This window comes from Podarcis melisellensis (assembly GCF_964234715.1).
Source record: "Podarcis melisellensis genome assembly, chromosome: Z".
Classification (NCBI taxonomy): Eukaryota; Metazoa; Chordata; class Lepidosauria; order Squamata; family Lacertidae; genus Podarcis; species Podarcis melisellensis.
In genome coordinates, this window is record NC_138547.1 from 49,966,191 (window position 1) to 49,993,778 (window position 27,588).

Sequence of the window (27,588 nt, forward strand, 5' to 3'; positions counted from 1 at the left end):
CGGGCTGTCAATCAGCAGCGGCGGTGGGGGGAGGGGAGAAGGCAGGTGGCCAAATTGCGCGGCCGAGGGCGCAGCCGCCGCCGCCCTCCTTTTTCACCCTTTTACCATTCCCCCCTCCCCGCACCAGCAGGAGCCGATCCGGGTTGGGCTGCTCCGCCCTTTCTAACTCTACCTTCCCGCGGACAGGAGGCAGGCAGCCGTTCCCAGAGGCGAGTCCAGCCTTCCAAGTCCTTTTATTGGCTTTCCAAATTAATACGAATCAAACCTAATTATTTTAATCTAATACAATTTTCTAATAATATTAATAACAACAACAAATTATTTCTACCTCTCCCATCCGGCTGGGTTTCCCCAGCCACTCTTGGCAGCTTCCAACAGAAGATTAAAAATACATTAGAATGTCTGTCATTCAAAATTTCTGTAAACAGGGCTGCCTTCAGATGTCTTCTCTAAATGTCTAATTTACTTGTTTATTTATTTGACATCTGATGGGAGGGCGTTCCACAGGGCGAGCGCCACCACCAAGAAGGCCCTCTTCCTGGTTGCCAACATACAGTGGTACCTGGATTCTCAAACGTAATCCGTTCCGAACCCAAAGCACACTTTCCCATGCAAAGGAATTCCAAACAGATTAAACTATTCCAGACTTTTAAAAACAGCAATCTGAACATGAATTTTACTTTCTAATGAGACCACTGATCCATAAAATGAAAGCAATCACTAATGTACTGTACGGTAAAATAAATAAGATATTGTAGATGATAAAAATGAAAAGTAATTTTTTTTCTTACCTGCACTTGATGATAAGTCATTGTTTGGATGCTTCTAGCCATTTCCGCAGTCACACTGTCAATCCATCAGGAGCTGAACTGGGTTCCACATAGCCACAAACAGAGGAACCCAAAAAGCCACAAAAACACCAAATCAAGAGAATAAGCAAAGTACCATTTGACTTCCGAAATGTTCAAAAACCGAGACACGGCTTCAGATTGGCACAGGCACCCCAGAAACAATTGCCGGCAGCCGCGTTAAACACTCAGCTTCCGGAAAATGTCCGAAAACTGGAACACTTCCTTCGGGCTTTTTGGCGTTTGGGAAACCGAGACCAGGCCGAAACCCCGGTGGAAATGGACCCAGAAAACCAGTTTCTGTGAGTTATGTGGCTATTCTCTGCTGTGTGGAAAACGCAGGCAGCCAACCTGCTTCCCGCTCCAGCGCCCGATCCGGCTCCGGACTAAGCCCTCCGGACGTCTGCAGAGCCCCACCCCAGTTCACCTTTGAATGTATTTTTTATCTTTTGTGGGAAGGCGCCCAGAGTGGCTGGGAAAACCCAGCCAGATGAGCGCGGTAGAAATCATAAATTATTATTAATTATTATTATTATTATTCACTTGGGCTCTGCAGAACTCCAGAAGGGAAAACAGGAGCGCTGTTGGCAAAGGTGATAGCGCCGCGAGAACAGTTTTCATCTGGCGAAGATTTTAAGCAACAACAGAAGAGACAGACAGTGGTGCATTTATTAGACATACAGGATGTGCTTTTATTATCTCATAACATTCCAAATTTAATTGCCATTTCGAGAGTTGCAGACGGTTGCACCCTTTTCCAGCGTCGGCTGAGCCTCCCTGGGCAGAAGCAGTCGGCGCTGTGCCGCTCAGCGCATGAGGAGGCTGTGCTTGGGCCCGTCCACCCTCTCCAGTTTCTCAAAGTGCTTGCGAGCGTTGCGGATGTTGATCAGGGTGGCGGCAGAAGCTGGAAGTGAGCCGGGAGAGGAGGGATGAGCTTCCTGGCTTCCCCATACCTGCGGAACTCCCCACCACTGGATTCCCACAACATTGGACCATTCAAAGGAGCACTTTCCATATTTTCCCATAACTGCGGAACTCCCCACCATTGGATTCCCCCGGCACCTGAGCACTTTACCACCTTTCTGATACCCATGGAACTCCTTGCCACTGGATTTGTGGAGGATTTGAACCCGAGCCTTTCAAACTTACGTATGGAAGGGTCGGACATGACGACCATTACGTAGGTGTTGGAGGTGAAGATGTCGATGAAGGCGGCGAAATTCGAATTGCGCACCTCCATGCTCTGGAAGGAGGCGGCCAGTTTGCTGGTGGTGGGGGAGGACATTTATGAGCACAGCTCAAACATTCCAGGATTCAGATTTGATGTTTTTGATTTTACAAATTGATATTTATATGGATTTTAATGTCATAAATTCAGTATTAATAGTAGATTATATTTACATCAAATTTATAAATATTATAAATTCAATATAAGTATTAAATCTGCATTAAATTTTAAAATATATTAAAATTTTATTGAATTGAAAAAGATTATAAAATAAACATATATTAAAACTATTAAATTTTATAAATTTTATTATAAATGTTATATTAAATCTACATTAGATTTATCCATAGAGTAAATTAAATATAAATATATTAAATCTGTATTAAAATTATAAATACATTCATACCTCGGGTTAAAGACGCTTCAGGTTGAGCGTTTTCAGGTTGCGTCCCGTGGCATCCCGGAAGTAACAGAAAGGGTTACTTCCAGGTTTCGCCACTCACGCATGTACAGATGCTCAAAATGTGTGCGGCGAATCACGACCCGCGCACACACAGACTTTCTGCTCAGGGCTCCAGAACGGATCCCGTTCGCAACCAGAGGTGCCACTGTATTGTAATTTAAATATAATTATTTGATTTATATCAAATTTATAAATATTATCAAATAAATATTAAATCCGTATCAAATTTATAAAAAATTATAAATTAAATATAACTTTATTAGAGTTCTATCATATTTATAAATTATACTATAAAATAAATAAAAATATATTAAACCTGCCTTACATTTATAAATAGAATAAATTAAATATAAATATTATAGAGTGTCTTAAATTTATAAATAGTGCAAATTAAATATATACATCAAATTTATCAATATTATGAAATAAATATAAATATTAAATCAGTTTTAAATTTATAAATAGTGCAAATTAAGCATGAATATTATATCACATTTAAGCTACATTTGTAAATATAAATTGAATTATAAAACAAAGATAAATATTATATTAAATCTGTACTAAATTTATAAATAGAATAAACCAAATACAAATACTACATTAAATATGTATTAAACTTAGAAATATTATCAATTAATTGCCAATCTTGTGAACTGTATTTGGGAAACAGTTTAAATTGACATTTTAGACTTGTCAGTTAATCGACTTCACTCCCTCCAGCCTCATGGTTACCGTATTTCCTTTCTACGTAATAGCATTTGTAATTTTTCCTACTTATCTTTCATCATTTCAATTGTCACATTTTAAAATAAATATAAGGTAAAAATAAAAAATTACATTTTAGACTTGTCAATTAATCGACAACATTATCACCTCATTTTATTTTATTGTATTTTATAATTAAATAATCAATTAAATTAAAACTTGCATTTGAAGAATTTTAAATTTTAGGATTATAATTTTAGGATTGAAATTATAAATTATATTTGATGTTATCAATTAAGCTTATACATGATTATAATAATGAGACAGACCTAATTTCCACGTCACGGCTGCCAAGCTATTTTCCAGAATTGCACCCCCACCCCGAAACAGCCATCTAAAGTAACATGTTTCTCACCTGCAGCTCAGTTTGAATTGTTTGATGATATTGCTGATTTTCTCAAATCGGTGGATGTCTCGCTGCTCTTTGCACTGATAGTGGGAAATCACCTGTAGGGAGGGGAAAACCATAATAAATTTCTTTTATTTCTACAGAAAGCATTGCCCAATTCCTTTCCCAGAATGCTTTGCTGGAGAGGCAAACAAAATAAAATCTTTTTTTACAGAAAGGTTCAGACCTGCTGGCATCTTCTGAATACGAGCAAAGGAAGGTTTTCTTTTCAGAATGATACATTTTTAGAGCAGGGTGAATTTGATTTGAATCAAATCAATTTAAATAACGGTTTAAATCGCTTGTCAGTTAAGGATTTCCTCCAACTGTCAATATTAAGAGGAGGCCAGCAAAGGATTTAAATCAAGTCTTACTTTATTGGAAAGAGAAAAACAGTCATTTCCTTAATAGAATTTAAACCATTTATTTAACTATTTGTTATTATTAATTATAATAACAAATAATGATAATAATGATAATAATAATCCTATCCCGAATCCAGATCCCCAGCTTCTATCCCTATCTCTAAACCTTATCCCTAACCCTAATAATAAAAAATAATAATAACAATAACAATAACAACCCTATCACTAATCCCTATTCCTGTCCCTAACCCTAACCCTAATAATAATAATAATAATTTATTCTTTATACCCCACCCATCTGACTGGGTTTCCTCAGCCACTCTAGGTGGCGGTAGCAGCAGTGAAATGTGAGTGATCGTAGTTCATTAAAAGGATGGTTTTCTTCCAAAAAGATTACAGATTGCTGAGAGCTCCCCTCCCGGGAGTCAGTCTCCACTTTAAGATGATGACTCGACTGAGTGTGAAGTGTCGCATTTCCTTCGAGGAAAGCAATGTGGGAGGAACCTTCTCTTAGCATATTGTGACATAGTTTGCCCCCTATCCTGTACTCCCCCTTTTCTACGCTCGGGAATACTCAAAGGCTGACCTGCGATCTCTGAAAGGCTATCTGCAGATAACTCTAGCCTGGGAGATGACCCTTCTCCTACTTCCTGGGAATGATTTTCCACTGCCACCTCTCTTATCTGCATTTGGCTCTCTGCCCGGGCTGGCAGCTGCTCAGGAAGACTATCTGTAGCCCTGACAGCGGCTCCCAACATCATCATCATCATCATCATCATCATCATCATCATCATAACAACAACAACAACCTTATCCCTAATCCCTATTCCTAACCCTAATAACATCATTATCATAATCAACAACAACAACAATAATCTTACCAGGAAAGTCGCCCGCTCAAAAAGAAGGACCTCGTCGGCTTCAATGATTTGCGCAAAATTCCTCAGGTTGGTCTCCAGTTGCTGAACGTTGGGGATAAGCTGGTAGACTATACTCGACCACGCCTGCCCCGCAAAACATCGAATGAAATCAAATTAATTTGTGTTATTAAATCAAATTAAGGAATGAAATCAAACAAATTTGTGCTATTAAATGAAACTCAGTTGAACGAAATTGAATGAATTGGTGTTATGAAATTAAACTAAACCGAATTCACTTGAATTAAGGTAGTTTTTTTCCTTTGCAAAAACGAGTCGCACGTTGGCAAGTCATACGGAGTCCATTCCAGAAGTCCGCCCGGAAACTAAACCATGGTTTCCAATTGGCAGCAGGGAGCTCCTGATAAAATCCCTTTTTACATAAAGTTTCAACCTTGCTTGCATTTTCTTAATAGTGACAATAGCAGGAAGGAATAATAATAATAATAATAATAATAATAATAATAATAATATTGATGATGAATCCATTTTTTACAGAAAGGCTCAACCTTGCTAGCATCCCGTACCAAAGGCCTGAGTTTGAGGGGGTACGAGGTACAACTATATGGGCAAAAAAAGAAAGAAAATAAAAGATTTCAGGCGCTCCTTGTAGAGCATTTCATCCCAGATGGAGGTCTGGAAGCAGGTGCATTGAATTAATTTTAATGAAATTGAATTAACTTGAATGAAATCGAATGAATTTGTGCTATTAAACGAAATTAATTTGAATGAAATTGAATGAAAACAAATGAATTGGTGCTTTTAAATTGAATTAATTTGAATGAAATTGAATTAATTTGAAGGAAACCAAATCAACTTGAATCAAATCAAATGAAATCGAATGAATTGCTGCTATGAAATTAAGTTGAATTTCAAAGGAATTCACTTAAATGAAATTGAATGAATTTGCGTTATGAAATTGAATGAATTTGAATGAAACTGAATCAACTTGAATGAAATCGAATGAAATCGAATGAATTGGTGCTATGAAATGTAAGTTGAATTTCAATGGAGTTTAAATCAAATCGAATGAATTTGTGTTATGAAATTTCAATGAAATTAACTTCAAGGAAATTGTGTTATTCAGTTGAATTGAAGAACTGAAAGGTCAGAGTTTGAGGGCATTGGGAACCAAGGTACAACTGTATGAGCAAAATGTATATATGCAGGTTTTGGTGTCCTCGGGTGTCTTCCCGTGTAAAAGTTGGGGTGTCTAGGCGACGTTTCGACGAGGTCTCACTCGTCATCTTCAGGCTGGTGCTTTCGGCTTCTTGTTACTGGAACAGAGCAGGATCTCAGTGTTTGAGTTCCTATAAATACTGTTGAGGGGGTGTGGTGTATAGCCTCCAATGTTCTGGGCAGAGAGGAAGTTCCCAGGCTAGTGTGCCTTTTCTTCTTTTGTTCCTTAATTACTTGAGGGATATCTTGAGTGATTTTTTGAGTGATATCCTGAGTACCACTTAGGTGGGTCATTAGGTGTGGATTAGTTGCTAAAGTCTTTGTGTCTTGACCTCTTGAACTTTGTGAAGAGTTTTTCTGAGAAGATGGCTGTACTGCACTTAGTTGTGCTCTGGCTTGGCTTCGTGTATAGGGGCGAGCTGTGGTTTTGTGGCCTGTGTCAGCCAGATCTGTGTAGGGATTGCAGGGGGGTGCAGCACTCAAACACTGAGATCCTGCTCTGTTCCAGTAACAAGAAGCCGAAAGCACCAGCCTGAAGATGACGAGTGAGACCTCGTCGAAACGTCGCCTAGACACCCCAACTTTTACACGGGAAGACACCCGAGGACACCAAAACCTGCATTCCTGTACCCGTGAAAATCTACGAAAGCAAAATGTATATATATATATATATTTCAGTCACACCTTGTAGAGAGTTTCATCCCAGATGGAGGTCCGAAAGCAGGCGCACTCCAGTGGGCGCGAGAGCCGCTTCAAATCCTCCTCCCTCTCCTTGAAAATCTGCAGGAGACAAAATCCATCTTGGCAGCGGGTTGGACTAGATGACCCTGGTGCCCCTTCCCCATAGAAATCCCTCGCCTATCAAACTTGATTTAAATCTATTTACAGAAAGGTTCAGCCTCTCAAGAGGGAGAATACTTTTCAGAATCATAAAATAATAATAATGTTATTCTTTATACACTGCCCATCTGGGTGGCTCCCAACAGAATGATGATGATCATGATCATATTTTGCCCCTTGCAGTCGACGTGGAGCACTCGTCCATCTGCTTCCTGGGCAACCTGGTCCTCAACTTCTAGGAATGTGACGGATAAGTACCTCGCCAAGTTAAAAGGGACACCTGGCGGTCACCAAGTCTGACCCACCACCAGGCAGGACTCTCTCCTCAAGTAGCCTGGACAGATGGCTGCCCAGCCTCTGCTTGAAATCTAAGCGATGGATGGAAATCGCAATTTAAACCCCTCGCCCGTCCAACTGGGTTTAAATCCCTTCTTTACAGTACAGCTCAGCCATGCTGGCATCCTCTTCATCTTGATTTTTCTCATTTAAATCCCAATTCAAATCCAGATTTAAATCAGTCAGACTCAGGCTTTGCTGGCCTGCTCTTAATTTGGACAATCAGAGGGAGGTTTCCTTTTTGGAATAATAAAATCCCTTTTTTACAGAAAGGTTCAGCCTTGCTGACACCCTCTCAATATGGCCAATCGGAATTCCTTTCCAGAACCCTAAAATCCTCGCTGGCAACCCTCCTAAGACTGAAAACCTGAGGTTCCAACCCCTATCCCTATAATTCCCTGCTCATCTGGCTGGGTGTCGGGCAGCTCCTAACATAATACAGTGGTACCTCGGGTTATATACGCTTCAGGTTACAGACTCCGCTAACCCAGAAATAGTACCTCGGGTTAAGAACTTTGCTTCAGAATGAGAACAGAAATCGCGAGGCGGCGCGGCAGCAGCATGAGGCCCCATTAACTAAAGTGGTGCTTCAGGTTAAGAACAGTTTCGGGTTAAGAATGGACCTCCAGAACGAATTAAAAAATCTACATCAGACATTCAAAAACCAACAAGCCTGTTATCCCAGCCTGGTTAACCCCCTAAAAACTACCCCATTGTTATGTACTGAAGTTCTCACCCTGGGCCAGCAGGGGGATACTGTAGATATTTTTCACCCAGGAAATAAGGAATTGAAAGTGACAGTGAGTGGATAGTTACAAAAAGTTGTTACTGTTGCCATGTAGTTGAACTCTATATAAGCAGGTTGGCTGAACCCTTCAGCCCTGTTCTGTTCTGGCCTGTGAATAAACAAGAGCTGTCTGAAGAATCACTGTGTTGTCTGTTATGTTCACCCACAACTTAACACTGGCGACAAGGATGGGATCGATGGATATCAGAGCACAGCCAGACACGGCCACCCTCTGAGCTGAATCACTGAGCTGAAACACGGAGCGAAATCACTGAACAGAACCAATTCAGAGCTGACCGTTCTGGCTAGAGCACTGTGTTCTATCCATCGCCCTCCACGTTGGCATCAGAACCATGACTTCACTCATGCCTCTACCGCCGTTTGCCCCAGCCTCTGAATCATGAGATGCCTACCTCGCTCAGTTTGACTGCTATCTCCAAGCCAACGAGCTGACCGAAGTATCAAAGGAGCGCAAGCGGGGCCTATTCCTCAGCCTCTGTGGGCCTGAGGTGTTTGAGAAGGTGCGAGCATTGGTTGCGCCTGTAGCAGTCCAGGCAACACCGCGGGACACGATTCAAGAGACGCTCCGCAACCACTTATGTGCCAAAGCCGTCCAAGATTGCTGCCTGCCATGCGTTCTACCACCAGAACCAGGCAGAGGGGGAGTCAATTAACAACTACACCACCGCCCTCCGACAGGCTGCAATGCACTGCGAGTTCCGATTGGGGGGGCAACTCCCATCTCTTGCGGGGGCGCAATTAGTGCCAGCACCGTCCGTTAAGAGTTTGGGTGTAATCTTCGACACCTCCCTTTCCATGGAGGCGCAGATTGCAGCTATAATAAAAGTGGCATTTTTCCAGCTCCACCAAGCTAAGCAGTTGGCTCCTTACCTTTCTCGCCCTGACCTAGCCACTGTGATCCACGCGACGGTCACCTCCAGATTGGATTATTGTAACTCGCTCTACATGGGGCTGCCCTTGAGACTGACCCAGAAACTCCAGCGGGTGCAGAATGCCGCGGCGAGACTCCTTATGGGGTCTTCGCTACGAGATCATATTCATCCGGTACTATACCAGCTGCACTGGCTCCCGGTGGAGTACAGGATCAGGTTTAAGGTGCTGGTTTTAACCTTTAAAGTCCTATACGGCCTAGGGCCCTCGTACCTACGGGACCGCCTCTCCTGGTATGTCGCACAGAGAAACTTATGGTCTTCAAATAAAAACATCCTAAAGATCCCAGGCCACAGAGAGGTTAGGCTGGCCTCAACTAGAGCCAGGGCTTTTTCGGCTGTGGCTCCGATCTGGTGGAACACTCTGTCACAAGAGACTAGGGCCCTGCAGGGCCTGCAAGACAGAGCTGTTCCACCAGCCCTTTGGCCAGGGCACAGCCTGACTCCCTCCCTCGGCAATCTTCGCGGAGCTCTGGCCCAATGGTTGCCAGTGGCTTGATTTGAATTAATTTTATAATGAATGATTTTAGAGTGTTGTTTGTGTTGTACTTTTGTACTGTTTTATAGTTGTTTACAGCCCTGAGCCCGGCTTCGGCTGGGGAGGGCAGGATATAAATAAATTTTATTATTATTATTATTATATTATTATTATTATTATGTACTGAAGTTCTCACCCTGGGCCAGCAGGGGGATAATGTAGATAGTTTTCACTCAGGTCCGCATATGCAAATAAGGAATTGAAAGTAACGTTCAGTGATTGGATAGTTACAGAAAGTTGTTATTATTGCCATGTAGTTGAGCTCTATATAAGCAGGTTGGCTGAACCCTTCAATTCAGTTCTGTTCTGGCCTGTGAATAAACAAGAGCTGTCTGAAGAATCGCTGTGTCGTCTGATATGTTCACCCACAACTTAACACCCATAATTAAATACAATATACTCCCATAGAGATTACCTTACACTGCGTTTAAAACCAAAATAGCATTTGGATAGAAACTGTTTCTCATGAGGCTAGTCCCAGTCTTTATAACCCTGTGTGTGCACTAGCCTGCACTATCTCTGCAGTTTCTTATGGCACCTGGAAGCATAGATTTGATCCAAGGTGGGAAGAGTGCACCCAGTTATTCTCCCTGCAGGCTTTACAACCCTGGACAGCTCCCCCCCCCCACGACCGTACAGCTCCAAACCACACACACAGATCGTAAGTTAATATACTCTCATCAGTACAATGGTAAAATGCCATCAACAGGTCCTTTGAAAGATTATTTTTCCAGAGGATTCTCAGAAAATATAACCTCTGCTGTGCTCTCTTCATAAGGTCTTGCTGTTTTCTCCCCAGGTTAGGTCATCTCTCAACTCCATTCCCAGAAATCAAAACACCAAGACCTGTTCCACACACTTCCCCTCAATAATAAGTCACTGAATATTCAATTTACATTTCCTAAAGTCCACAATAATCTCTTTTGTTTTCTTTAAGTTAAGGAGTAAGTTGTTTTTCCTGCACCACTCCCCCAACTGCTCAACTTCCTTCCTATAGGCCGCCTCCCCCTCTCCAGCCGTGATTAAACCAACTACCGTTGTATCATCTGCAAACTTAATGATCTTATTACTGGGATTTTTGGGGGCCCAGTCAGCTGTATAGAGTGTATATAAAAGCGGGCTCAACCACGCACCCCTGCAGCGTTCCCTTATTCATGATGAAATCCGCAGAGACGTGGGAACCCATCCTGATCCGTTGGGAACGGTTTTACAGAAAATCTAATACAGTGGTACCTCTGGTTAAGAACTTAATTCGTTCCAGAGGTTCATTCTTAACCTGAAACTGTTCTTAACCTGAGGTACCACTTTAGCTAATGGGGACTCCTGCTGCCGCTGCCACCAGATTTCTGTTCTCATCCTGAAGCAAAGTTCTTCAGGTACTATTTCTGGGTTAGCGGAGTCTGTAACCTGAAGCGTCTGTAACCTGAAGCGTCTGTAACCTGAAGCGTTTGTAACCCAAGGTACCACTGTATCCACCTGCACAAACACGGTGAAAGTCCCAGGTCTAATAGTTTGGGCAGCAATCTATGCGGAAGAATAGTATTAAACGCAGAACTAAAGTCTACAAATAACAATCTCACCCTTGCTTCTCCAAATGAGTCAGGACAGCATGTAAAACTATTTGCCACAGCATCCTCTGTGGATCCCTTTGCCTTGTACGCAAACTGGTAAGGGTCAAGTCCCACTGGCAAACAAGATATGATGCGGTTCCTCAACAGACTTTCTAAACATTTCATTATAATAGGTGTCAACACCACAGGGTGAAAATCATTCAGACTATCTTTGGTTTTTTGGGCAAGGGTATAATGGTAGCGGATTTCAGACAGGGTGGAACGGTGGCTTGGGCCAGAGACTGGTTAAAAATCTTCAAAAAGATTCCTGCCAGTTGGTCGGAACAATCTCTTAGCACCCTGCCAGCCACCCCATCCGGGCCCATAGCCTTCTTTGTGTTTACCTCCTTTAATATTCGCCTCACTTCTCCCTCTTCTACCCTGGCAGCATTTCTTAATATGGCCCTCTTAATATGGCCAATCAGAGGCAGCTTTCCTTTCCAGAACTGTAAAATCCTTCCTTTATGCGGACGTTCAGGAAGGATTTCACAGTTCCGAAGAGGAAACCTGCCTCCGATTGGCCATATTGAGAGGGTACCAGCGAGGCTGGACATTTGTGTCAAAATAAAAAGGGTTTAAATCAAGTCTTACTGACTAGTGATTTATATCGTGATTTCAATCGATTCAACTGAAATCAAATCCATCCTCAATAAAAATGATGATGATTTATTTACACACCGCCTATCTGGTTGGGTTTCCCCAGCCATTCTGGGAGCCTCCCAACAGCATAATAATAATAATAATAATAATAACAACAACAACAACCCTATCCCTAATCCCTAAGTCCAGCCTCACTGGCACCCTCTTAATACGGCCAGAGACAGCTTTCCTTTCTTTAAGCAGAGGTTCAGCCTTGCTGGCAACCCTCCTAAACCCGATACCCCTAACCCCTATCTCTATCCCTAACCCTAATAATAATAACCGGCCCATCCAGCTGGCTTTCCCCAGGCACTCTGGGCAGCTCCCAACACAAGAAGAAGAAGAAGAAGAAGAAGAAGAAGAAGAAGAAGAAGAAGAAGAAGAAGAAGAAGGAGGAGGAGGAGGAGGAGGAGGAGGAGGAGGAGGAGGAGGAGGAGGAGGAGGAACCCTATCCCTAACACCAAGTCCTATCCCTATCTCTATCCCTATTTCTAATAATAATAATAATAATAATAATAATAATAATAATAATAATAATTTATTCTTTATACCCCAGCCACTCTAGGCGGCTCCCAAAATAAAAGAATAAGAATAAGAATAAGAATAAGAATAAGAAGAATAACCCTATCCCTCATGCCAGCTTTGCTGACACCCTCTCAATACGGCAAATTGGAGGCAAGTTTCCTTTCCTTTACAGAGGTTCAGCCTCGCTGGCAACCCCCATGACACTGGAAACCTTTGGTAGAATTAAAGCCAGGGGTCCCTTTTTCGCTCACCAGCTCGCGCTGATCCTCCTGGACCAAGTCCATCTTGTGGACCAGGCAGAAGACTTTGGCATCAGGCGAGTTCTGCAAGATGGCTTCCAGACACGACTGGTAGTAGTGCATGTCCTTCTCAAGCTCCCGACTCTCGACGTCAAAGACGTAAATCAGAACCTCGACGTTGCGGAATATGTTGTCCCTCTGGCTGGTGAAGTAGTTCTCCATGAAGGTGTCCTGGCTGAGAATACCGCGGGATTTAAATTATTTTATCCCAGTTAAAAAAGCAGTTTCAAATTTCAGTTCTATGCCAATTCAAAACAGGTTTGACCGGTCTCAGTCAGGGAGGGCAGGATACAAATAAAAGTTTATTATTATTATCATCAATTTTCCAGGCTGGGCAACCAATTCAGGCCATTTCATGCCATTTCAGAGGGGGCTAGCAAGGCGGAACCTTTCTGAAAAAAGGGATTTTTTTTTATTTCAAAAAGTATTGTCCCTATTCAGAGGTTGCCAGCAAGGCTGAAGATTTCGATTGGATTTAAATGTTACGGACCAGGGATTTAAATGGTGGATTTAAATGAAATCCACTCAGCATATCAGTGTAAAAACCACTCTGTGAATTGAGGATTCTATAAAGGAAACGTTTCTCCGCTTCCCGATATTCAGAGGATGCAAGCAAGACTGAGTCTTCCTGCTAAAAAAGGCATCTTATTCTTCCCAAAAGGAAACCTCCCTCTGCTTGTCCATATTAAGAGGAGGCCAGCAAGGTTGAACCTCTCTGTAAAAAAAAGGGATTTTATTACAGTGGTACCTCGAGTTAAGTACTTAATTCGTTCTGGAGGTCTGTTCTTAACCTGAAACTGTTCTTAACTTTAGCTAATGGGGCCTCCTGCCGCCGCTGCGCTGCTGGTGCACGATTTCTGTTCTCATCCTGAAGCAAACTTCTTAACCAGAGGTACTATTTCTGGGTGAATGGAGTCTGTAACCTGAAGCGTATGTAACCTGAAGTGTATGTAATACAGGTACCACTGTATTCCAAAAAGGAAACCTTCCTACGTCCATATTAAGAGGATGCCAGCAAGGTTGAACCTTTCTGTAAAAAAAGATTTAATTCCTTGCTGACTACTGATCTAGATCATGATTTATATCAATTTGATTTAAATCATCATTATTAGTAGTAGTATTTTATTTATACCCCGCCCATCCAGCTGGGTTTCCCCAGACATCTGAAGGCAGCCATGTTTAGGGAAGTCTGGCTGATTTAAATCTGGAATCGAATGGGAATTGAAATGAGAAAAATCAGGATGAGAAGGATGCCAGCAAAATCTGAGCTGTCCTGGCGAGAGGTTTAAATTGTGATTTCCATTGTCTGGATTTCAAGCGGAGGGCAGGCGGCCGTCTGTACAGGATGTTTGAGGCGAGAGTCCCGCCTGGCGGCGGGTCAGACTGGATGACTGCCGGGGGTCCCTTTTAACATGGCAAGGGGGGGCAAGAGGTACTTACCCACCGCAGTCCCAGAGGTTGAGGACCAGGTTGCCCAGGAAGCGGACATGCGAGTGCTCCACGTCAACTGTAAGGGGCAAAATGAGATTATTGTTATTATTATAATTATTCTGTTGGGAGCCGCCCAGATGGGCAGTGTATAAAGAATAACGTTATTATTAGTAGTAGTACAACAAAGCCAGTGGACCTGATGGGATACCTGCCGAAATCTTAAAAGTGGGTGGACCTGAACTTACACAACAACAGCACAAGCTCATCAAAAAAATCTGGGAAAGAGAAGAAATCACAGCAGACTTTAGGGATGCCAAAATTATCAATCTCTTTTAAAAAAGGTAACGGAACTGATTGTGGAAACTATTGAGGCATCTCTCTTTTAGCTGCAGCTGGCAAAATTCTTGCAAGGATCTTAGCAAACCGTCTCGTAACAATATCCAAGGTGACCCTTCCTGAATCCCAAAATTGTTTTCGGCCTTCTAGGGAGACAGTGGACATGATTTTCACCGCTCAATAGCTTCAAGAAAAAGGCAGAGAGCAAAACCAACCCCTGTATATGGTGTTTATTGACCTGACTAAAGCCTTCAACACTATAAATCATAATGCCCTGTGGACTGTCCTTCTGAAAATTGGCTGCCCTCCATGATTGGCTGCCCTCCTTCATTCGACTCCTCTAGGATTACCATATTTTTCACTCCATAAGATGCATTTTTTCCTCTTAAAAATAAAGGGAAAGGTCTGTGTGTCTTATGGAGTGTGTGGTCTCTGAAGCTAAACTGCCGGAATGCGGCACACTCCTGAGCTGTTCTTTGGGACTGGCTGGTGAAACCCCGGGTGCCGGCAGATCAACCGGGGCTTCCCCCGCCAGCCCCGACAAGCTCTGGGAGCAGCGGGAAGGCTGCGTGCAGCCTGTCCGCTGCTCCCTGAGCTGCTCTTTGTGGCTGGGGGGGGGACGGGCTTCCCCCTCCAGCCCTGAGCAGCTCTGGGGTAGCCCACAAAGCCTCTGCAGGGCAGCAGGATGAAGGCTCCCCGCTGCCCTGAGGAGGCTTCGCGGGCTACCCCAGAAATCAGAACAGCTAGAGGGAGCGCTGTGCAGTGCTCCCTCTAGCTGTTTTAGCTTCTGCCTTGGCGGCGCAAAGCCTCCGCAGGGCAGCAGGGAGCCTTCATCCCACTGCCCTGCGGAGGCTTCCTACGGCTATCCCTGGCTTCTGCGGGAGGTGGGGGAAGGGACAGAGCACACGGCTCTGTCCCTTCCCCCCCACCTCCCAGAAAAGCCCCCAAGAGCCATGCTCCCTTTAAAGAGCGCACGGCTCTTGCGGGAGGCGGGGAGAAAGCCAGTAGGCTTGCTTTCGCTGAAGCCAGGAGGGCAAGAGGGAATGGTGTGCACCGATTCCGCTTGCTCTCCTGGCTTCAGGGATAGCCCCGCAAAGCCTGCTGAGCGAAGAGGGAGGAGCGCTCCCTCTTCGCTCAGGAGGCTTTGCGTTGCTTTCTTATTTCTTGTTTTCCTCCCCTAAAAACTAATTGCGTCTTATGGTCCAGTGCGTCTAATAGAGCGAAAAATACTGCATATGACAGCAACAATCACAGATAATAATGCCTCTCAAAGTGAACCATTCACAGTGGGATCAGGTATTAAACAGGGTTGTGTTATTGCCCCAACTCTATTCATTATTTTCATTGCCATGATCCTACACTTTGTTTAAGGGAAACTCCCCACCAGAGTAGAAATAATATATCAAACAGATGGAAAGCTCTTCAATCTGAGCAGGCTGAAAGCAAAAAGTAAGGTTACCATAACTTCCATCATAGAGCTTCAATATGCTGGTGACAATGTGGTGTGTGCACGCTCAGAGGATGACCTCCAAACCACCCTAAATACCTTTGCAGCTTACAAAAAGCTTGGCCTGTCACTCAATATCCAAAAACCAAAGTGCTGCACCAACAAGTACAAAATAACCCCTCTGCAGCGCCACAAATCCAACTCAGTGGTGTAACGTTGGAAAATGTCAATCACTTCTCCTACCTAGAGAGTTATCTTTCCGCAAGGGCTGACATTGATTCCAAAATCCAGAATCACCTGGGCTCTGCGAGTGCGGCTTTCTCACAAATGAAGTGCCAAGTGTTTGAGGACCGGGACATTGGCAGGGAAACCAAAATGCTTGTTTACAAAGCTATTGTACTACTAACCTTACTGTATGCTTGTGAAACATGGGCCACTTATAAATGCCACCTCCAGCTTCTCAAAAGATTCCATCAACAGTATATCCAAGAAAAATTACACATCACTTGGGAAGACAGGCAAACTGGAGTGTACTGGAAGAAGCAAAGGTCACCAGTGTTGAAGCAATGTTTCTTCAACAATCGGTCATGTTGTGGGGATGCCTGATTATCGTCTTCCAAAGCAACTACTCTATTCCGAACTTAAAAATTGAAAGCATAATGCTGGAGGTCAGCAAAAGAGGTTTAAAGACTGTCTCAAGGCAAATCTTAAAAAATGTAGTATAAACACTGACAACTGGGAAACACTGGCTTGTGAGTGCTCCAGTTGGAGAACAGCCTTGACCAAAGGTGTCATGGGCTTTGAAGACACTCAAACTCAGGACGCAAGGGAGAAATGTGCTAAGAGGAAGGCATGCTTGGCAAGCCCTCACTGTGGTCAACTCTCGCCTCGAAGCCAATGTCCCCACTGTGGAAGGACGTGTGGATCCAGAATTGGCCTCCACAGTCACTTACGGACTCATTGTTAAAACTGTGTTTATGGAAGACAATCTTACTCGGCTACAAGTGATTTCCAAAGAAGAATTATTGTTTGCCAAAGAACAGCAGCAGAAGAAGAATGAGCTTGAAGAAGAAAAAGAAATAGAAATTGAGATAATTATTCCTACTATTTTCATTATTTTCATCCTCATTTAACAAAGAACAACAGTGCCAGAATAAGAAGGATCTTGAATGAGAATGAGCTGAAAAAGAGCAGGACGAGGAGGAGGAGGAGGAGGAAGAAGAAATTATTATTCCTATTATTATTATTATTATCATCATCATCATCTTCATTTGGCCAAGAACAGCAGCACCAGAATGAGAAGAAGAATGAGATTGAATAAGAAGAATGAACTGAAAAAGAAGATGAAGAAGAAAAAGAAGAAATTATTATTCCTATTATCGTTATTTTCATCATCATTTGGCAAAGAGCAGCAGCAACAAAATAAGAATGAAAATGAGCTTGAATAAGTAGAACGAGCTGAAGAAGAAGAAAATGAGATTATTATTCCTATCATCATCCTCATCATCAGGCCAAGAACAGCAGAACCAGAAGAAGAAGAAGAATGAGCTTGAATAAGAACGAACTGAAGAAGAAAATGAGATTATTATTCCTATTCCTATTATTATTATTATTATTATTCCTATTATTCCTATTATTCCTATTATTCTCATCATCATCTGGCCAAGAACAGCAGCACCAGAAGAATGAGCATGAATAATAAGAACGAGCTGAAAAAGCAGAAAAAGTTCATTCTTCTTTTTATTATTCTGGCACGGTTCTTTCCCTAATAATAATAATAATAAATGAGCAAGCGACAGCAAAGGTTGCAAGGTTCTCAGCAGTAGTAGTAATAATAACAACAAGAAATTGAATTAACTTGATTGAAATCCAATGAATTTGTGCTATTAAATTAACTTGAATGAAATCAAATGAATTTGGGGGAAATGGCAATAAAACCTTGTCCCTCCCCCATTTTTTTTTCTTCCCATCTCTACCCAGCACCCTTCCTCTTACTTGTGGCGCCCAGTCGGCGGGTGTCGCGGGCGATGTAGTTGGCAAAGATGATGGACCTCATGCTGGTTTTGCCAGAGCCGCTCTTGCCCATCAGGAGAACCTGGGGCGAATAAAGAATAAAACATAAAATTATTAATAAAATTGTTGTTGTTGTTGTTAGGGTTAGGGGTTAGAGATAGGGTTATTATTATTATTCTGTTCGGAGCCACCCTGAGTGGCTGGGAAAACCCATCTGGATAGACAGTGTATAAATAATTACATTATTTATTATTGAGGGTGGATTTGATTTCAATCAAATCGATTTAAATCACAACTTAAAAAACTCGTCAGTAAGATTTGATTTAAACCCTCTTTTACAAAAAAGCTTCAGCCTCGCCGGCATCCTATGAAATTATGGAGAGGCTTCATCACTCAGCTGCTTCTATTTGGACCCATTTTCTGCTGTACTTGATTGGAAGGAGAAAAAGAATCATTTCCTTCTTAACATAACAATTTATTTCACTAAAACAAGAACATTATAGCATCACAATTTAAATCACGATTGAAACCACAAGTCAGTAAGACTTGATTTAAATCCTGTTTCAGGTTTAGGCTTGCTGGTATCCTCCTAATACTGACAACTGGAGGAAGCTTTCCTTTTTGGAATAATATATTTTCAGTGTAGTTTTCACAGTTGCGGTATATCCAGGGTGAATTTGATATATCATTATCTCAAAAGTGACTGATTTGCTTCTTCTCTTAGAAATGTATAGACCAATAATTATGAAATGATGGTGAGGTTTAGTAAGTCAACTACTTATATTTGGACAAGTTTTTTTGCTGTACTTGATCGGAAGGAGAAAAATAATCATTTCCTTCATAGCAATTGAAACAATTTATTTCGCCAAAACAAAAACATGATCACATATGTATCCATGTTTGTTAGCTGATGTGCTGAAACAATTTTTCAAATAAAAAAAACTTATGACTTGAAAAACTTTAAATGAATCCTTATTTCCTGATAAACAGCCTTTTCACTAGAAAGTAACTGAAAAGAGAAAATCTTTACAAAACGGAGGTGTTTGGGGTCCAAGGTTTAACTGTATAAGCAGTATAAGTTTAACTGTATAAGCAGCAGGCCAAGAGAAACTACAGCCCTCACCTTCTTCTTCATGGCTGCGTTTGGCATCACACGCCTGCAAGGAGAAAATATATATATTTTATAATATAACAATACAATACAAATAATATAATATGACCCCACCCATTATAACATTATTATTAAGATAATTATTATTATAGAAGTCACCTGGTGTGGAAAAGGTGAGGCAAAAGCAGCAGGCCCTCAGCCAGTATTGTAATATGATGATGATGATGATGATGATGATGATGATAATAACAACCCTATCCCTTAACCCTAACCCTAATAATAATAATAACAACCCAATCCCTATTCCTGTCCCTAATTCCTATTCCTATCTCTAACCCCTATCCCTAATATGGTTTTCCCAGTAGTGATGTATGGAAGTGAGAGCTGGACCATAAAGAAGGCTGATCGCCGAACAATTGATGCTTTTGAATTATGGTGCTGGAGGAGACTCTTGAAAGTCCCATGGACTGCAAGAAAAAGATGGAGGGCACAAGGAGAAGGGGACGACAGAGGACGAGATGGTTGGATAGTGTTCTTGAAGCTACAAACATGAATTTGACCAAACTGCGGGAGGCAGTGGAAGACAGGAGTGCCTGGTGTGCTCTGGTCCATGGGGTCACGAAGAGTCAGACACGACTAAACGACTCAACAACAACAACAACATATGAGAACAGTATATACGATAAGTATATTAGTATATAGTACAACAGTATACTATTATACGTTATACATATTATATATAATAGTAATTATTATTACAGGGGAAGTTGGCTAGAGAGATTATGGAATACTGTAGTAGTAGAAGTAATAATAATAATAATGGAATTTGACAAGAGTAATAATAATAATAATAATTAGGGAAGTTGGCTAGAGTGATAATAGTATAATTATAATTATTATGGAAGTTAGCTAGAGCGATAAAATAAATAATAATAATAATAATAATAATAATAATAATAATAAGTGAAGCTGGCTAGATTATTAGCATCATCATCATTAGTAGGGAAGTTGGCTACAGTGGTAATAGTATTATTATTATTATGGAAGTTGGCTAGAGTGATAATAGAAGAAGCAGCAGAAAAAGAAGAAGAAAAAGAAGGCGGCAAGTTGGTTAGAGTGTGTTGCAGGAATTTATGTATAGGTGGGGGGGTTGCCCGTCCAGCAGATATCATGCACATGTAGCGCACTACCAAAATCAACACAATCGCTTTTGTGACTTTTGTGATTTGTCCCCACAAAACACTGCATCACAGTTTCTTCCTTTCTATTCAAAGGGCCTTTGCTGCATGATACCAAATGTAAGAATTCACTGATAAATGTATCTCTGTACTGGCTCACTGGGAAAACTTCAGAAATTCATATAGACATGTGAGCTCAGCTATTCAGCAGCCCCTCTGCCTGAGTGATCATTCCTGGAATCCTGATACCTGAGTGCCAGACAGGTAGCCATTCCAGAAATAACAAACCCAGATGAAGACAAAAGGGTGGGATTAACTTGGCTGGGAAACAGGGAAATGTGAATATCTCTTTTGTGACACTTGATGGGTGTTTGGTGGAGGGCAAGGGGAACGATGGGGCAGGGTCCAGGATGCTCAGTTTACGGCCACCAGACCTTCCCTTTCATGATGTAACTGTGATGTAACCATGATGTAGTTAGAGGGGGTGTAACATGGGGATGAGCAGCTAATAAAAGTTTGGGGGCTCTTTTCTTCGGGGCTTCCATATTGTTCCCCCTGGTGGCAGGTGGGAGTCCTGTGGCGACAGTCTTCAATAAAGACCAAGCCTACTAGCTGCTGTTTTGCTCTGGTATTCCAGGGCTGTTGCCCTGGGAGCCCTCAGATTTCTCCATTAACAAGTGATAATAGCATTATTATTATTATTGAAGTTGGCTAGAGTGATAATAGTATAATAATTATCGTTAGTATTATTATTAGGGAAGTTGGGTAGAATGATATTATGATAATTATTACGGACGTTGGCTAGAGTTAGAATGATGATGATGATAATAATAATAATAATAATAATTAGTAGTACTGTAGTAGTAGTATTCGGGGCCCTCCAGTCCTTCCCCAGCGCCACATTCCCCTCAGGAACCAGAGTTCCTCTGAGCTTCTCGGGAAGACGAACCCTCCCTTCTTTTTCCCTTTTCCCGACTAGGCCGCAAAAGCCCCGGCCTCGCGTGATCCACTCACCCGGCGACAGACGGCCGCGCCCGGGGGAGAATCAGCGGAGGAGACGAAGCAACTTGAGCGACCTCTCCCTCGACGTCGCTGGAGGCTCAGGTGACTTCAGCCAAACGGCAGCGTGACGAAGGGACGCAAATAAAGGGCAGAGTAACGCGTGGCGAACGAACGTCGTAGCGTCGCGACGACACGTAAAGGAAGGGCAGGGCCAGCGAGGCGAGCGGACGTCGCGGCGTCCCGAAGCCGAGGCGGCCATGTTTAAAAAGGGCAGGGAGAAAAGGTGTTTTTTGAATGCCAAGACTGATGGACAAAGAAGGGAACCTAGGGGTCATCTAGCCCAACCACCTGCCAATCTCAGCTCCTGAATGACGGAGTGATTGACATGGAGAAACGCCGGGTTATGTGCGAAGGAAATCACCGGAAAAAACACAACCATAGATGGTAAGAGAAAAGCCACTTGCTACAGTCTCCCATATGGTCTAGCGGTTAGGATTCCTGGTTTTCACCCAGGCGGCCCGGGTTCGACTCCCGGTATGGGAAATAGAATTTTTAATATTATTATTTTCCTTATCTGAAATAAATCAATTAAAAGCTAAAAGCTATGGAAGATGAATAACAAGTAATGAGAGCTCCTACGTTTCGACTACGTTTCAGAGCCTATAAACGCAGGTCACAGATCACAGTCACGTGGTGTGAACTCGCTCGGCCTATAACGGCCTACCTAGCAGGACTGTTGTGAAAAGGGTTCCAAGGGAGGGAAGGACCGGGAGCTCCTGAGAGGAAAAGGGGGAAGATCAATCCATCAATCACGCCCCTCCAGCAACAGCCGCCATCCCCCATCTCCTCCTCCTCCTCCTCCTCCTGCACAGTAGGCCCGCCCCTTCTCTGGCCCCGCCTCTCTAGCGGTCTCAGTACCAGCATCTGTTGAGCGGTTGCTCCTCCTCTTGAAAGGAAGCCCCGCCCCTTCACTGCCCCCAGCAAGTAAGCCCCGCCCTTTCTCTGCCCCCTCCCGCCTCCAGCGTCAGCAGAGCGCTCTCTCGCTCTCCAATCACCTCTCCTCCTCTCTCCTCCTGTGACAAACCCCGCCCTGTCCCTGCCCTCCCATTCTTTTTCCGCGTCATGTGATGCGCCGCGTCACGTGAGAGTTCAAGATGGCGGCGCCCGCTCGCTGAGGAGAGCCGGGATTTCTCGCAGGTGAGCCAGAGGCGCCTTCAGTTTCCTATTATTATTATTAATATTAAGAATATTTATTAGATTTTGTTTGTCCCCTGACCCCTCGAGTTTCCTACTAATATTAATATTAATATCATTTATTTAATTTATGTTCCCCCAGACCCCCTCCACTTCTCTTTTTCCCCCCAAACCCCCTCCAGTTTCCTACTAATATTAATATTAATATATTACTATCCAAAGCCAAAGGCGCCTTCAGTTTCCTATTACTTTTTATTAATATTAAGAATATTTATTAATGTTTCCCCCAGACCCCCTCCACTTCTCTTTTTTCCCCCAAACCCCCTCCAGTTTCCTATTAATATAATTTATTTAATTTATTTTGCCCCACAGACCCCCCTCCAGTTCCCCAATGCCCTCCAAACCCCCTCCAGTTTCCTATTAACGTTAATATAAATATAATCTATTAAAGTTATATTGCCCCCAACCTCCTCCCCCAGTTCCCTATTGCCCCCACCCCCTCCACTAATATTAATATCATTTATTAAAGTTATATTGCACCCCAGTCCCCCCTCCAGTATCCTATTATTATTATTAATATTAATATCATTTATTAAATTTATATTGCCGCCTAGACTCCTCCCCAGTTCCCTATTGCCCCACAGAAATGCCCAGTCCCATGAGGCAGCAGTGAGCATTTCCCTCAGTTTGCCATTGCCCCACAGACCCCCCCACCAGTTTCCTATTGCCCCCAGTTCCCCATTGCCTCATACGCCCTTGGTTCCTTGGTTCCATAGGTTTCTTGGCCTCGAGACCCCCACTGTCCCCAGAACCCCCATTTCCCTATTGTCCCACATGTCCCCAGTTTCCTATTTCCTCATATGCCCCTCAGGTTCCTTGCCCTCCAGTCCCTCCAGCTACCTATTGCCCCACAGATTCCCCCCAAGTTCCCTATTGCCCCACAGACCCCACCAGTTTCCTATTGCCGCATACGCCCTGAAGCTTCCTTGCCCCACAGACCACCACTGCCCCCAGACCGCCCAGCTTCCTATTGCCCCACATGCCCCCAGTTCCCTATTGCCTCATACACTCCCCAGGTTCCTTGTTCCCCAGAACGCCCCCAGATCCCTTTTGCCCCCCAGCCCCCCCCCAGTTTCCTATTGCCTCGTGTACCCCTCAGGTTCCTTGCCCCACAGACCACCACTGCCCACAGCTCCCTAATGCCCTCCAGACCCCCCAGCTTCCTATGGCCCGCCAGACCCCCCCCCAGTTCCTTATTGCCCCCCCATACCCTCCCAGCTTTCTCTTGCCCCACATGCCTCCAGTTTCCTATTGCCTCTTACACCCCTCAGGTTCCTTGCCCCCCCCAGACTCCCACTACCCCCCAGACTCCCCAGTTCCCTATTGCTCCCCAGACACACACCCCCCAGTTTCCTATTGCCACTTCCCCATCTTTGGCCCCCACTGCTACCCCAGGGAAGAAGAGAAGTTTATAAAATATGCTGCGGGTTACAATCAATGGGGTGAGAAACGTGTGTGGGGTATTGCAATGGATTGCACTCTGGGTGGACTGAAATCAAATAGATTGAAATCACAATTGAAATCACTCCTCTGCCAGACTAGATTTCAATCCTTTTTTATGGAAAGGTTCAACCTTGCTGGCATCCTCTGAATATGGGCAATCGGAAGAAGGTTTCATTTATGGAATAATGAATTTTCAGAGTCTTTTTTATTCTTGAGAATTTAACATCACAAGTCGTGATTGCTGCTTTACCGGGGGCTTCCATACATTGGATGCTCACAAGAGAGAGACTGTCTTGTCCAATTCAATTTAAATTTAATTCAGAAGCAAGAAAAACATGGGCCAGCTTTCATTGGAAAGGCTGTGTCGGCGGTGAAGTGGCACAAGCTTTTCCTGCCCCGCCTTGGCCAGCTGTCTTGCGTTTCTGGTTCTGTGGCCGTCCTTGCAAACGCACAATTGATTAGTGCATTTTGGGAGGGGCGAGCATGAGTTGTGTTTCTGGCACTCATGCGTGCACATTCTTATTGGTGCAAGCATTCAAATATTATTGTTGTTGTTGTTGTTAATAACAACAACAACAACAATTCAACAACAACAATTCAGCTAGGTCAGTGGGGTCAAGATGCCTCTGGCCAGGCGTTGACAGTGGATGTTCAGCCCGACTTCTGCTTTTCGGCGCAATTTAGCTGCCACAGCGGAAGAAAAAAACAGTTCTGCAGAAAGGAAGGGTGATGCCTTGCACAATCATCACAAGGAGCTCCTTGCACGGAGGCTGAGAGCCCTCCGAACTCAGCTGAGATACTCTCCAAGGAAGGGAGAGCTGGGAGGGACGCCGAGAGGCATCTAGTCCACCCTTGGGCAACTCACATTTGGATCGGGGTTGGGGTAGATGACCCTGGAACTCTTCCCTGTCTATCATTCTAGCAGGGGGTTGGACTAGATGGCCAGCTCAACCAATCAGATACCTTTCCAGCTGCAGGTTGGGCTGATGACCCTGGAACCTTCCCTGTCTATCATCCTAGCAGGGGGGTGGGACTAGATGACCAGCTCCACTAATCAGATTCCTTCCTGGCCATGGGTTGGGCTGGATGACTGCCCGGTGTCCCTTCCAACCTTCCTATAGGAAAGACTTGCCTCTCCTTCTCTCTCGCCACAGATCCTGGACTGGCAGCCGATGGAGGGCCGCCATTTCCGGTGCGGGAGCTTTCAGAGCAGCACCAGCGATGAGGACCTGGTGGAGGTCGGCGATGGCGGGACTCTTGACTTCTCCCTGGCGGGTGACGTGCCCCCTCTGGACCGAGAAATGGCGCCAGGTGTGTGTGTGTGTCAATATATATCACACAACATTTGACATTTGATTTCCCTCAGACATTTTTGGCATTTTCCTCACCTGCTTAAAGATCAACCCATTCTCTGGGGAAATGACTTTGCTCTCCCGGGACTTTGCCCCTTCAACCCCATTCGCACTTGAGGCTCGTAATGCAATGACTGGCAAGGGAGCTGCTGGTGGGATCTCAAACCCAGGCCTGTTGCCTCCTAGAAGAAGGGTTGAGCCAACAGATTTAATAAGAGGACACGAAGCAATTTATTGTGATTATATGTGAAAATTAATAGAAATCAATTTTTTTTTAAAGGGAACTTAATAGATTATTTTTTTTTTTAAAAAAATCAAATTTAAATTGGATTTCTTTTCTCTTTAAAATGAAGATTTAAAACGAAATGCTTTTGGAGGAAAAATCTTTACAAAAAATTAAAAATAAAATCATCCTCTTAATATTGACAATATTTTGAAAGAATAAAATTTAAATTCTTTCAGCAGGTTTCCCCTCGTATGCTGGCAACGGGTTTGACGAAATCGGCCAGATGCGCGACTTCCTGGAAGAGCCGCTTCCTGGAGTCGGGACTTACGAAGATTTCAACACTATTGACTGGGTGCGAGAAAAATCCCGAGATCGAGACCGGCACCGCGAGGTGAGGGTTCCAGGTTTGAATTTAGGTCTTCGCGAGTGGATATGGCTCTCTTCCAATCAACTGAGATCCAGATTCAAATCCCGTCGGGCTTGCGGTTCCAATCTTTTCCCTATTTTACAAAGAGATTCAACCTCGCTGGCATTGATGTTCCATTTAAATCCCTATTTAAATCAGTCTGGCTGATTTAAATCAGGATTCAAAACCGGGATTTAAATTAAAGATCAGTGCCTGGGAGGTTGAATCTTTCCATAATCATGCAGACTTGATTAAATCCTTTTTTTTTTTAAGGAAAGGTTCAACATCGCTGGCATTGATGTTCCATGTAAATCCTGGTTTGAATCCCGATTTACCGTATTTTTCGCCCTATAGGACACACCGGCCCATAGGATGCACTTAGTTTTTTTTGGGGGGGGGAATAAATAAAAAAAATTATCCCCCCCTCAGCTGCGGCTTCAGTGCGACTCGCGCTCCGGGCAGCAGGCTGCTATCTGCAGCCTAGGGAGCCTGCGGGAACTCCCGCGGGCTGCCCAGGCTTGCAGATATCTGCCGGAGCGCGGGATGCACTGCTTCAGCGTGCCCCGCGCTCTGGGCAGCAGGCTGCGAGGGAGCCCTGCGGGAACTCCCGCGGGCTCCCCAGGCTTGCTGATAGCTTCCTGAAGCCTGGAAAGCGAGAGGGGTCGGTGCGCACCGACCCCTCTCACTCTCCAAGCTTCAGCGAAAGCCTGCATTCACCCTATAGGACGCACACAGATTTCACCTTCATTTTTGGAGGGGGGAAAGTGCGTCCTATAGGGCGAAAAAGTCGGTAAATCAGCCAGACTTGATTTAAATCCTTTTTTTACAGAAAGATTCAACCCAGCTGGCATCCTCTTCATATTGAATTTTTACTTAAATCCCTGTTCAAATCCCAATTTAAATCAGCCAGACTTGATTTAAATACTTCTTTTTTTACAGGAAGGCTCAGCCTTGCTAGCCTCCTTTTAATATTGACAATTGGAGGACAGTTTTCTTTTGGGAATAAATTCTTTGCATCCCCTTCCATGACATTTATCAGCCCAGAGGCTTTGGGAAACAGGTTCAAATCAGGAGAAGAAACAGCCCATTTTTGGGACAGTTATTTTTATCTTTATTTTCCCAATTTTTCCCAATTATGGCAATCTAATCCCTTTTTTTTCCCCTGCCCAGATTACCAACAGGAGCAAAGAGTCGACTTTTGCCCTCATCCACAGCATCAGCGATGCCTTTTCAGGGTGGCTGCTCATGCTCCTCATCGGACTCTCGGCAGGTGAGAAAACAACAAACCTAAAAGAGGAATAATAAAATTATTATTATTATTATTATTATTATTATTATTATTTAAAATTACTATTAATAATAATAATATTAGATAGAATCATCTTTTTACAGCAACCCAATAAGTACAAAAAGATGTTATACCGTATTTTTCCCTCTATAACACGCAGATTTTTTCTTCTAAAAAGGAAGGGGAAATGTCTGTGCGTGTTATAGAGCGAATGTGTGGTCCCTGGAGCCGAAAAATCAAATCGCGCTTCACGGAGAAGGGAAACCTGAAAAGAGGAAGCGGCTGCTTTCCTGCATTCTGCCTCAGGGTTTTACTGCCCACCCATCTCTGTTTCGTTGCTGTGTTTGCTCAAATGGAACAAAGAGCAGGGAAAGCCCCTCCCCTCCAGGCAAGCAGAGGGGAAAGGAGAGTGCTGCTGAAAACA

The 27,588-nt window shown here is 43.5% G+C and overlaps 2 protein-coding genes across 9 annotated transcripts in view; one reads left to right on the forward strand and one right to left on the reverse strand.

The window, feature by feature from the left end:
- Nucleotides 1-1,511: 1,511 nt before the first annotated feature.
- Nucleotides 1,512-21,938, reverse strand: LOC309361796 (ras-related GTP-binding protein A). 3 transcript variants are annotated; one of them, XM_081897009.1, is made up of 11 exons: nt 21,920-21,938; nt 21,208-21,301; nt 19,028-19,061; nt 17,887-17,986; nt 14,118-14,184; nt 12,630-12,852; nt 6,838-6,933; nt 4,939-5,061; nt 3,660-3,751; nt 1,998-2,113; nt 1,512-1,752 (listed from the first exon to the last, which is right to left on the reverse strand). In XM_081897009.1, exons 3-11 carry the CDS (start codon nt 19,052-19,054, stop codon nt 1,655-1,657), a joined length of 942 nt encoding a protein of 313 aa, XP_081753135.1. In that variant the 5' UTR covers nt 19,055-19,061; nt 21,208-21,301; nt 21,920-21,938; the 3' UTR covers nt 1,512-1,654. The 3 variants fall into 3 exon arrangements, with proteins under 3 accessions (XP_081753135.1, XP_081753134.1, XP_081753136.1); XM_081897008.1 differs by lacking the exon at nt 21,920-21,938 and having other exon boundaries at nt 21,208-21,354; XM_081897010.1 differs by lacking the exons at nt 6,838-6,933; nt 21,920-21,938 and having other exon boundaries at nt 21,208-21,358.
- Nucleotides 21,939-22,296: 358 nt separating this feature from the next.
- LOC309361775 (H(+)/Cl(-) exchange transporter 5-like) overlaps nt 22,297-27,588 on the forward strand; it is a 38,384-nt gene continuing 33,092 nt past the window's right edge. For 4 of the 6 annotated variants that reach the window (XM_081896939.1, XM_081896938.1, XM_081896941.1 and 1 more), the window contains exons 1-4: nt 22,297-22,392; nt 25,047-25,203; nt 25,707-25,861; nt 27,047-27,146. In XM_081896939.1, coding sequence (XP_081753065.1) covers nt 25,065-25,203; nt 25,707-25,861; nt 27,047-27,146 — 394 coding nt within the window. In that variant the 5' untranslated portion in view covers nt 22,297-22,392; nt 25,047-25,064. The remainder of the gene's footprint in view (nt 22,393-25,046; nt 25,204-25,706; nt 25,862-27,046; nt 27,147-27,588) is intronic. The other 2 variants (XM_081896940.1, XM_081896943.1) reach the window with 1 other exon arrangement.

Coding starts and splice junctions, on each gene's coding strand:
- LOC309361796 (XM_081897009.1), bottom strand. CDS start 19,054: ATGCCAAACGCAGCCATGAAGAAGAAG. Junction 3,752..4,938: donor TTGAGCGGGCGACTTTCCTG/GTAAGATTATTG, acceptor CCCTCCCTACAG/GTGATTTCCCACTATCAGTG. Junction 1,753..1,997: donor CATGTCCGACCCTTCCATAC/GTAAGTTTGAAA, acceptor GCTCACTTCCAG/CTTCTGCCGCCACCCTGATC.